The 12,517-nt window shown below is 40.8% G+C and overlaps 1 protein-coding gene across 4 annotated transcripts in view; it reads left to right on the plus strand.

Moving 5' to 3' along the window:
- Positions 1–12,517, plus strand: part of elp6 (elongator acetyltransferase complex subunit 6) — a 32,899-nt gene that overhangs the window by 12,814 nt on the left and 7,568 nt on the right. For 2 of the 4 annotated variants that reach the window (XR_009999870.1, XR_009999871.1), the window contains exon 7: positions 538–993. Coding sequence is in view for 2 of the 4 variants with exons in the window: in XM_062958117.1 (XP_062814187.1) it covers positions 538–666 (129 nt within the window). In the remaining 2 variants the exon portion in view is untranslated. Of the gene's footprint in view, positions 1–537; positions 4,915–12,517 lie in introns of those variants that run through there. The other 2 variants (XM_062958117.1, XM_062958118.1) reach the window with 1 other exon arrangement.

Genomic DNA, 12,517 nt, shown 5'->3' on the forward strand with positions numbered 1-12,517 from the left:
AAAAACTAAAACACACAAAAAGAAAAAAAGAAGAAGAAATTGTACTTCCCATCTTTTCTTCTAGGTGATAAAATATTTTGTACTTGTTATCATTATAAGTCCACTCCGTCATTATATTTTTGTAAAAAGTTCCTCTTGTTCTATATAGGTTGTCAATAATGTCCAATCTGTTTCTTTTTTTGGTTTGCCATGATGGGTTTTCAAGTAATATGTCAGAGTATCCATGTTCTTTATATCCATAATCTTTAATATCCATTCTTCTTTAGTTGGTATTTCTGTTGATTTCCACTTCTTTGCATATACTGTGATGATGATAAATAATAATAATTATTTATTTATTTATTTATTTATTTATTTAATTTATATGCCGCTCTTCTCCCACGGGGGACCCAATAAATAATAATAATAATATTTCTCTCCCGTCTTCCTTTGTGGCTTGAGGCAGGTTGCAACATCACAAATTGTATTGTCTCTTCCAACTCTATTCTAGTGGACACAAGACGTGAGTTTAAGGTTCTTCTTCCTTTCTTGCTGCAGTTGACCGTCATCCAGCGGGGCTCTTGGGAGACGGGAGCCGAGAGCGACCTGCTCCGGGTTTATCAGTACAAGATCCAGGACAAGAACGTCTCCTTCTTCGCCAGGGGGATGTCGGCAGCCGTGCTCTGACTGCAGGGAGGACAAGGCCATGGGAATCAAATGCACGCAGCATCCAGAGAAATGCAGAAGGAGAGCATCAATGGCGGGAGAGAGATGGTGCAAGAACAACTGCGGTGTCCTCAGTGTGGTTCTGCCTTGGGGTTCATTCAAACTCTCCACTCTGAATCCAATCCTGTGGATTGCTTTGGTCTAGGCCCCTGAGATGGCCAAAACTAAGGCCAGGACTGACCCTGATCCTGCAAGAGACCAAGGAAACCTAATTAAAAGCAGCTCATAAGCCAAGCAGGGACTGCTTTCCTGTGGCCTGGTGGTTCTGGTGCTGGTTCATGCTTTCTGGTAAACACTACGTTGCTACGGCACTTTGACCCTGTTTTTAGCTGCCATGGCTCTCTTCTGTGGTATCTATAGTTTGGGGAAGGACTGAAAAGTAATGTCATGGGTTTTCCAAAAAATGTAGAATGAGTAGTTCTCCAAGTGTTTGTATGGCCAGCCCTTCATATCGATTGGGTCTACACACATTCAAGTCCCACTGCTCCAAATAATAGTAATAATAATAATGGTAATGTATGATCTTCCTATCCATGGGGCCTGCACCCACAAATTGAAGTAGCACATCTTATAATAATAGTGATGATGATGATGATGATGATGATGATGATGATGTTGTATAGGAAAGATGATAATATCGAGGATAGCTTTGACAGTGTGGTGAGTGAATTAGAACCAAACATCCTGAGGAGTGAGGTTGAATGGGCCTTAAGAGGCATTGCCAATAACAAGGCAGCAGGAGACGACGGGATCCCAGCTGAAGAGATCAAGCTGAAGAGATCAAGAGAAGGAGGCGAGACTATACAGAAGATCAGTATAGGAAAGAAAATAATATCAAGGATAGCTTTGATGGTGTGGTGAGTGAATTTGAACCAGACATCATGAGGAGCGAGGTTGAATTGACCTTAAGAAGCATTGCCAATAACAAGGCAGCAGGAGACGACGGGATCCCAGCTGAAGAGATCAAGCTGAAGAGATCAAGAGAAGGAGGCGAGACTATACAGAAGATCAGTATAGGAAAGAAAATAATATCAAGGATAGCTTTGATGGTGTGGTGAGTGAATTTGAACCAGACATCATGAGGAGCGAGGTTGAATTGACCTTAAGAAGCATTGCCAATAACAAGGCAGCAGGAGATGACGGGATCCCAGCTGAGTTGTTTAAAATCTTGGAAGATGATGCTGTCAAGGTGATGCATGCCATATGCCAGCAAATATGGAAGACACAAGATTGGCCATCAGATTGGAAAAAATCAATTTATATCCCCATACCAAAAAAGGGAAATGCTAAAGAATGCTCAAACTTCTGTACAGTGGCCCTTATTTCCCATGCCAGGAAGGGAATGCTCAAGATCCTGCAAGGCAGACGCCAGCAAGACATGGAGCGAGAGCTGCCAGATGTCCAAGCTGGGTTCAGAAAAGGCAGAGGAACCAGAGACCAAATTGCCAATATCTGGATGCTGGATAATGGAGGAAGCCAGGGAGTTTCAGAAAAACATCTACTTCTGCTTTATTGACTATTTTAAAGCCTTTGACTGTGTGGCTCATAACAAACTATGGCATGTTCTTGGTGGTCTGGGGAGACCAAGTCCCCTTGTCTGTCTCCTGAGGAATCTGTATAAAGACCAAGAAGCCACAGTCAGAACAGGTCACGGAACAGGAGACGGGTTCAAGATTGGGAAAGGAGTGCGGACATCAGGGCTGGGTCCTCTCACCCTCCCTGTTCAACTTGTGCGCAGAACACATCATGCGACATGCGGGGCTTGAGGAATCCAAGGCCAGAGTTAAAATTTCTGGAAGAAACATGAACAACTTAGGTATGCAGATGATACCACTCTGATGGCTGAAAGTGAGGAGGAGCTGAGGAACCTTCTCACCAAGGGGGAAAAAAGAAGAAAGCGCAAAAGCTGGGTTGCAGTTAAACATCAAGAAAACCAAGATTATGGTAACCAGACTGATTGACCACTGGCAAATGGAGGGAGAAAACGTGGAGGCAGGGACAGACTTTATATTCCAGGCGCAAAGATCACTGCAGATGTAGACTACAGCCAGGAAATCAGAAGACGCTTCCTTCTTGGGAGGAGAGCAATGACCAACCTGGACAAAATAGTGAAGAGCAGAGACATCACACTGGCCACGAAGGTCCACATAGTCAAAGCCATGGTCTTCCCCATAGTAACCTATGGATGCGAGAGCTGGACCATAAGGAAGGCTGAGCAAAGGAAGAGAGATGTTTTTGAAGGAAAATCCTGAGCGTGCCTTGGACCTTGGCAAGAAGGTCCAACCAGTCCATCCTCCAGGAAATAATGCCCAGTGGCTGCTCACTGGAGGGAAGGAGATGAGAGGCAAAGAGGAAGTATTTTGGCCACATCCTGAGGAGACAGGAAAGCTTGGAAAAGATCACGATGCTGGGGAAAATGGAAGGAAAAAGGAAGAGAGGCCGACCAAGGGCAAGATGGATGGACGGGATCCTTGAAGGGACTGGCTCGACCTTGAAGGAACTCAAGGCGGTGACGGCCGACAGGGAGCTCTGATGATGATGATTATGATGATGATGATGGAAATCTTCATCTCCATGAGGCTTGCATCCTCAAATTGAACTACTGCATCTCAATAATAAGGCCCCCCCAAAAGGCCAAAGGAAATGGATGCATCTACACACCCTGTTGTAGCCTCCCATCATTTCATTGCTCCTCAGGCCCCCATCTACACTGCCGTATAATGAAGATTCTGAACGCAGTATAACTGCATTGGGCTGCATTATATGGTAGTGTAGACTCATATAATCTAGTTCAATGTCATTACGTTGCAATATGAAACAGCATTACGTGACAGTGCAGATAGGACCTCGGGTTCTGTCTGGCACTCGTTTGAATCACATTTGCCATTTTATATGAGAGGTACCATTTCACAACAGAGTTGTCTATATGGGGAATTGAGCATCCATGGATGTTGTTATCTACAAAGGATCCTGTAACTAAACCCCAAGAGCCCAGTGAATTTGAGGTCCCTGAGGTGCTCCACTTCACATTATTTACACAGAGATGCTAGAACACATGGGGATTCTGACAACCCGAGCAAACTACAGATCCCATGAGTCCTAGAGGGCAGACTTGTGGTAGTAATATAATGGTATTAGTCGGCTATAATTATACAGTGCAGATGTTCTCCATATTATGGGGGTTGTAGTTCTGGGGTGGGCAGAATTGTTCTTGTCACTGCTGTTGGATTACTATGCATTCTGCCATTCATGTCAAGCCAACCCTGACTTAATAGTGACCCTATTATTGTGTTTTCTTGGCCATAGTTATTCAGAGGAGGCTTCCTTCGAGACCGAGAGGGTGTGACCTGCCCAAGGCTTCCCATGGGCACAGCTACACAGTTGAATTAATGCAGCTTGACACCATTTTAAGAGCCAAGACTCAATGCTACGGCCTCACGGGAGCATTAATTAAATATGCAATGTAGATGCATCCGTGGAAACCCCACGGCTGAGCAGGGATTGAACCCAAGTCTCCAACCGACACTCAGATTATTCCAACACTGTTGTGACTCAGCTGGAGTCTCAGAGTGACTCTGATGGGGATGATGGGATTCAGGTTCCAGATGTTCAAGATGATGGGAATTATGGGATTCTGCTGTGAGAGATGAGGGGCAGGGAATGGTGTTGATGATACTGGAGTTGACACCGAAGCTAGCCAGGTGCAAAGGGAGGATAGCTCCCAGTTAGATAGCATGCAGACAGAGGTTGCTGCTAACGAGCTGTCTGGCCTTGATGAAACGGTATCTCTGGATCGAGCTGGCCGTTTGGAATTTCGGGTTCGCAGGAGTGTCAGAATACCAAACAAGAAAGTGGTCATAGGCCAAAGAAATGCATTCATGCTAGGCAGGGAATATTAAAGGGTGTGCTGAGAGAGAAATCTTTGTTTGAGTTAGAAGCAGCCCTTGCTTTCTTGGATTATCCCGCAGTTTTGTGTATTCAAGTTCATGGGACTATGTCATGTATTAATGGAACCTTGTTTTATGCCTAACGTTTCCTTGGATTATTCTTTATAGCCTTGGTTTTGCAACAATCTTTTGGTTTTTGTTGTTGTCCTTTGATGTTTTATATTTTGTCATTGCTTGTATTTTGATTTCGCTGTAAGCCGCCCCGAGTCCCCTTCGGGGGAGATGGAGGCGGGATATAAATAAACTTCTTCTTCTTCTTCTTCTTCTTCTTCTTCTTCTTCTTATTATTATTATTATTATTATTATTATCTTTACTTTTGCTTTTTAAGGACTATTTATTTCCTATCTATATATATAAAAGAGTGATGGAATCCTGGCTACCGCCAAAACAACAAAACTAAACACCCCACAACTTCGAAAATTGGCAACACAACCCATCATCCATGCCTCTAGGTTGATACAACAAAAAGAAAAGAAAAATAAAGTCCTAATTAGAGGGAGAGGAATAATTGTTTTTATCCAATTGCTGCCAGTTAGAAGGCTAAGCTCCACCCACTTGGTCTCCTAGCAACCCACTCACCCAGGGGACAGGCAGAGTTAGGCCTCACTTAGCCCTCTTCCACACTGCCTATAAAATACAAATTATCAGATTTAACTGGATTATATGGCAGTGTAGACTCAAGGCCCTTCCACACAGCTATATAACCCATTTATAATCTTATATTATCTGCTTTAACTGGATTATCTGGACTCCACACCTTTACCTTAACTACCACCAATTCCTCAATACTTTATTTCCCATACCACCATACTTCGCCACAGCAACGCGTGGCCGGGCACAGCTAGTTTCCTAATAAACTACAAAAGATTTCAATCTGTGCACAGCCTGGTGTATTCAGCAAGGTGAAAGTAACCTGAGGTGCAACAAACACATCGGCATTCCCGTTTTCTCTGCAGGAAGGATTAAATCAAAATACTTTTGAATTATCTCAAGAAGGCCAAATCGAAGGCTCGCCCTGCTACCCTGTTTCCCTGAAAATAAGACACCCCCAGAAAATAAGACCTAGTAGAGGTTTTGCTGAATTGCTAAATATAAGGCCTCCCCCGAAAGTAAGACCTAGCAAAGTTTTTGTTTGGAAGCATGCAGGATCGGTAAATGTACATACCATAGATTGTTGTACACGGAAATAAAGGTCGTAACAAGAAATAATAATAATAATAATAATAATAACTTGTTTGCTGTGTCATACAACATCGTTGTGTCAATAATAATAATAATATAACTTTATTCTTGTATCCCACCTCCATCTCCCAGAAGGGACTCAGGGCAGCTTACACAGGGCCAAGCCCAACAACAACATAAATTTACATACGAACAGAAATTTAAAACAGTAATTTAAAAACAGTATAGCAATAAAATATAATATAGAAATTCTTGAAAGGATTCACAGTTTGGTTATGCTGGTTTGTGATGACAACTATTGTACAGCAGATAATTTTTAAATAATTCAACCATAAATGTGAATTCTTCTTTGTGGAAAAATAAGACATCCCCTGAAAATAAGACCTAGCGCCTCTTTGGGAGCAATAATTAATATAATTAATTTTTCCCCCGATTGTGGAACTCACTACCTACTGAAATTAGGCAAGCTCCCACGCTGTTAGCTTTTAGGAAAGACTTGAAAACATGGCTCTTCCGCTGTGCCTTTGGTGAGTAACTTCTGTTATTTCTGTGTTACTCCCACCCCGAACATCCATCCTCTAGATTACCCCACTTCCATATGTCCCTGTGGAGTACCCCTATGTCCCTCTCACCCCAGGTTTTATCTTTGTGTTCACGTGGCCTGCCCTTGTTTTACTGTTTTTTTTTATTTCTTGATGTTGATGCATTTATTGTATTTTTAATGGTGCTATGTTATGTTGTTTTATATTTTGTTATATTGTATTGCTCTGGGCATGGCCCCATGTTAGCCGCCCCGAGTCCCCGTTGGGGAGATGGTGGCGGGGTATAAATAAAGTATTATTATTATTATTATTATTATTGACACAACGACGTTGTATGACACAGCAAACAAGATAGATATGCTGGATTTCGTTTCACAAAACCACAAGTCGAACACTTCCCAAGTGTCTAGGACTGGGTGATGTATTTTCGGATGATGCGTGCAGATCCCAGCAGGGTGGCCTTTTGCAGTTGGCAGATCGTAATTTTGTCAATGTCTATTGTTTCCAAATGCCGGCTGAGATCTTTTGGCACGGCACCCAGTGTGCCCATCACCACTGGGACCACCTGCACTGGTTTCTGCCAGAGTCTTTGAAGTTCAATCTTGAGGTCCTGATAGCGGCTGAGTTTTTCCTGTTGTTTTTCTTCAATGCAACTGTCACCTGGGATGGCAACATCAATGATCCAAACCTTGTTCTTTTCCACAACTGTGATGTCTGGTGTGTTGTGTTCCAGAACTTTGTCAGTCTGGATTCGGAAGTCCCACAGTATCTTTGCGTGTTCATTTTCCACAACCTTTGCAGGTTTGTGATCCCACCAGTTCTTAACTGCAGGGAGGTGATACTTGAGGCATAGGTTCCAATGAATCATTTGGGCCACATAGTTGTGCCTCTGTTTGTAGTCTGTCTGTGCAATTTTCTTACAGCAGCTGAGGATATGATCAATGGTTTTGTTGGTTTCCTTGCAGAGTCTGCATTTTGGGTCATCAGCTGATTTTTCGATCTTGGCCTTAATGGCCTTTGTTCTGATGTCTTGCTCCTGGGCTGCAAGGATCAGGCCTTCTGTCTCCTTCTTCAGGGTCCCATTCGTGAGCCAGAGCCAGGTCTTCTGCTCATCAGCTTTTCCTTCAATTTTGTCAAGGAACTTTCCATGCAATGTTTTGTTGTGCCAGCTGTCAGCTCTAGTTTGTAGTGCAGTTTTCTTGTACTGGTTTTTTGTCTGCTGTGCTTTGAGGAGTTTCTGATTTTTGACTTCAATCAAAGCAGGTTCTTCACTTTGCTTGACATCTTCTGCCAGGGCATGCTCTTCTTCTTTGACTGCTTGCTTTACTTGTAGGAGTCCTCTGCCCCCTGATCTTCTAGGCAGATACTAGAAGATAATTATTAATAAGATGATTATTATTATTATTATAAGACACTGTGTTATTTTCGGGGAAACAGGGTAGCATTAACAGTGACACGCCTGTGTCTGGCTTAAGCTGCCAAGGCAAACAACCTGGTATTGATATTCATCGATAGCCAGGTACCGGGCAAGGTTTAGCAGGGTTTTTCTTCATATGCCCATCAATATTCATTGGGCGGGTGAGTGGCCTGGCTGGAATCCCTGCAGGAGGAGAGGAAGCCGGTCTCAAAAGTGAACGTGGAAAATATAATTCGAAAGAGAAGACGGGAGGGAGGCAGTGAAATGTTCTGCAGACAGACGGGGAGTCGGGCACGCAATCGGAGTGGCGCCAGAGTCTGCCAAGGAACCTGATCTGAATCTGAATCCGAGGAGAGCTGGCTCCAAGCCGGGTGGCAGGGTGGCCGCCTGTGTCCCGGGAAAGGGTTCAAGCGCAGGGCAAAGGGACGTGGCCCACGGGGGGAAAGGGACACTTGGCAACTGAAGGCCTCGGTGGGAAAGGAGGAAAGGCGCTCTCGAGCCCTTCTTGGAAAGCTCCGGCCATCCCTTTGGGGGGAAATCCATCTTCCTAGAAGAAGATCCAGGACAGGAAGGGAGGTGAGATCTTCTAAATGGGCACAGACAGCAACACAAACACAGCAGGAGTGCTAACACTTCCCTTTGCTGTCCAAAGCGAATATATATACCAGGGGTCCCCAAACTAAGGCCCGGGGGCCGGATGCGGCCCTCCAAGGTCATTTACCTGGCCCCTGCCCTCAGTTTTATAATATAATATTTTTGTATTAGTTTTAATAATATAATCTATATATATAAAAGAGTGATGGCATCACGGCAATTCACAAAACAACAAAACTACAGGCCCCCCAACCTCGAAATTTGACAACACAGCCCATCATCCACGCCTCTAGGTTGATACAACAAAAAGAAAAGAAAAATAAAGTCCTAATTAGAGGGAGAGGAATAATTGCTTTTATCCAATTGCTGCCAGTTAGAAGGCTAAGCTCCTCCAACTTGGTCTCCTAGCAACCCAATAAAAAATAATAATAAACACTAAAAATAATTAAAAACACTAAAAGATGAATACAATAAAATACTATAACAGAAAATAACTTAAAATAATACAAGAAAATAATAAAATATAATAAATAAAAAGATAACTTGCAATTAAAATTAATTAAAAAAATACAAATAAAGTCAATAAAAATTACACAACAATTTTTAACCAATACCACCACCACTTTGCCACAGCAACGCGTGGCCGGGCACAGCTAGTATATTGTATATACATATAATATTGATAATAATATTATGTTATACAATATAATACTAATAATAATACCATATAATAATATTAATTATATGTTATATATTACATAACATATAATAGTATAGTGGTATAGTTCAATATAGAATTATATAATGCTAATATTGTGCTATGCTAATAATATAATATATTGTATGTACATACAGCTGCTCTGAGTCCCCTTCGGGGTGAGAAGGGTGGGATATAAATATAGTAAATAAATGCAGTAAATAAATAATTAATTTTAGACTTAGGCTCGACCAAAGTCTGAAATGACTTGAAGTCACACAACAACAACAATCCCAATTAACTTGACTATTTCATTGGCCAGTAGCAGGCCCACACTTTCCATTGAAATCCTGATAGGTTTATGTTGGTTAAAATTGTTTTCATTTTTAAATATTGTATTGTTCTTTCATTGTTGTTGTTGTTGTTTCACTACAAATAAGACATGTGCAGTATGCATAGGAATTTGTATTTTTTTTTCCAAATGATAATTTGGCCCCACAACAGTCTGAAGGATTGTGGACTGGCCCTCTGCTTCAAAAGTTTGAGGACCCCTGATATATACAGTAGAGTCTCGCTTATCCAACATTCTGGATTATCCAATGCATTTTTGTAGTCAATGTTTTCAATACATCATGATATTTTGGAGCTAAATTCGTAAATACAGTAATTACTACATGTAAAGATGTCAGGCAGGAGGAGAAATCTTTTTAAAATATCCCACCGCTGCTTAAATTTTCTGCCCACCTAATCATACACTTTTTTATTGTTTCCTCTTCAGTTGACCACTCCAATAGTTTGTTATAGATTTTTGTAATTATCTTGTTTTCTGAATCTAGAATTTTATCCCAGAATTGATCACTCTGATAAAACCTGATAAAATTTCACTCTGATAAAATTTAAGAAGACCTATAATGTTGGCAGAATGGGAATCTATCTGGACTAAAAAATTAAAATATACCTATGCAATGGACTTGAAAGAAAACTGGCTTAAAATGTTCCACCGCTGGTATATCACACCAAAGAAATTAAACCAAATGTACAAGAATACTTCAAATAACTGTTGGAAGTGTGAGGACCAAGAGGGAAGCTTTTTCCATATGTGGTGGACATGTAAAGCTACGAAAACATTTTGGGAGAAAGTCCATAAAATCTGTCAGGAAATTCTTAAAACTGTCTTCCCCAGAAAAGCGGAGTATTATCTTTTGGGGTTAACAGACCGGAATATACATTTAGGGCCGAACGATGATAAAATCTTTACTTATTTAACGACCGCCGCCAGAATATGCTTTGCAAAAAGATGGAAGCAAAAAGAACTCCCGAACACGGAGGAATGGCTACAGAAAGTGAGAGAAATAAAAGATATGGACAAATTAACTTTTCTTTTAAAGAGAAATACAGGGTCCCCGATAAAATATACAGATTGGAGTAAAGTAGAAGAGTACGAAAGGAAAAATAAATGAAGATTAAATTTGAATGAGCAAAGGAATAACCTCTTTTGGTTTTCTATTTTTCAAAATATTGTTTACCGGAGGCAAAAAATTCTGTGACACAGCCAATAGAAAGGCTATCATCGATTATTACCAGCAGTATTATTTTTTCTTTTTCTTTTTCTTCTTTTTCTTTTAGAAGGATGGCCTCTATTACGAAGGAGATGGCGGCTGATCTATAATGGACTTGTATATATAGATCACCCCCCTCCTCAGAAACAGAGATTGGGAAACGCAATGGCAAAGATGGAAGTTCGGTTTTTTTTTCTTCTCCTTTTTAAAAGTTTTTAAACTTCTCTACTATCATAACTTCATTTTATGCACTTTCTATTCTATAATTGTTCTCACTCTTTCGTTGTATTAAATTTTTTTTCAATAAACCAATAAATATATATATATATATAAAAAAAATATATCCCACCGCTGCCACCAATTGTAGAGAACTCAGGCAGGGAGGGATCTTTTGAAAAATCCCCACCGCTGACACCGATTGCGGAGATGTGGAGAAGGATGATGTTTTTAAATTATAAATTACTAGCTGTGCCCGGCCACGCGTTGCTGTGGTGAAGTATGGTGGTATGGGAAATAAAGTATTGAGGAATTGGTGATAGTTAAGGTAAAGGGTCCCCTGGGCTGTGGGTTGCTAGAAGACCAAGTGAGCGGAGCTTAGCCTTCTAACTGGCAGCAATTGGATAAAAACAATTATTCCTCTCCCTCTAATTAGGACTTTATTTTTCTTTTCTTTCTGTTGTATCAACCTAGAGGCATGGATGAGGGGTTGTGATGTCAATTTTCGAGGTTGTGGGGTGTTTACTTTTGTTGTTTTGTCCGCTGCCGTGATGCCATCACTCTTTTATATATATAGATATTATTATTGTTATATCTGCTGCCACCAGTTATTAAAGATGTCTTGTTTAAAAGCTGCCACCAGAGGTAAAGATGTTTATAATGCGGCCACCAGATGTCAAGGGGATTATCAACTCTTGCCACCACTATAGGAATACGTAGCCACTAGCTACTTAGAGAAGAGACTTTTATTTTTCTTTCTTCTTCTCGTTTATTCTTGATGTGTGTATGTATGACAGAGACTAAGATGTTTGAAGGAACAATAACATTTATTTAGGCACAAGCTTGATAGTTACAATTATCACTTAGAGGCACTTTCCTTAACAATTGCAATAACAGAATGAGGTGTTTCAAACTTCCTAAAATTCCACTTCAATCACAGAATATCTGTTCCTAGTCAGGGGACAGACTACGTAAAAATAAGTCACCAAAGTTATTTTATCCCTGACCCTAACTTGGGATCAGCCTTCCCTGAGCTTCAACAGAGCCCAGACTACCTAAAATAAGTCACCAAACTTATTTTAGAATTGACTCAAATTTCCTCATTTGAGCCACCCTGATCCTCCAACTGAGAATCAGTCTTCCCTGTGGTTCACTGACCACAGACACTGACTGACTTTCCCTCCAAAATCTGCTCTCTCTTCAGCTAACCCAGTTGGCTCCGCCCCCTTCTCCATGGCAACCAACTCATGGTGCAGAGTAACTGAAATATTAATCCTCTTTTTTAAAAAAAAAACACAGTTAAACATGACTTTTATTTTTATATATATATATATATTATTGTTATTATTGAGAAAAAGTTACAATTATATAAACATATTCTATACATTTCCCCCTCTTTTATTTACATTCACCCCTGTGCTCCCCTTCCCCAGAGCCATCTCTTCTTCTGAAGTCCCACCAAAAGTTCAATTCTTCATTTGGAGGTAAATTCCCATCTTCTTTTTCCAATAATTTTTCTAGAAATTTCCTCCAAATACTTTCAAAATCATTTTTTTCCCATAATCCCTTCTTTACTTTTAAATTTGATGTTAGCTTGTCATTCAGAGCCATTCGCCAAACTTCTTTATGTCATTCATTAATTTGTATTTTCATTTCT

This window comes from Anolis carolinensis, chromosome 6 (genome assembly GCF_035594765.1).
Source record: "Anolis carolinensis isolate JA03-04 chromosome 6, rAnoCar3.1.pri, whole genome shotgun sequence".
Classification (NCBI taxonomy): domain Eukaryota; kingdom Metazoa; phylum Chordata; class Lepidosauria; order Squamata; family Dactyloidae; genus Anolis; species Anolis carolinensis.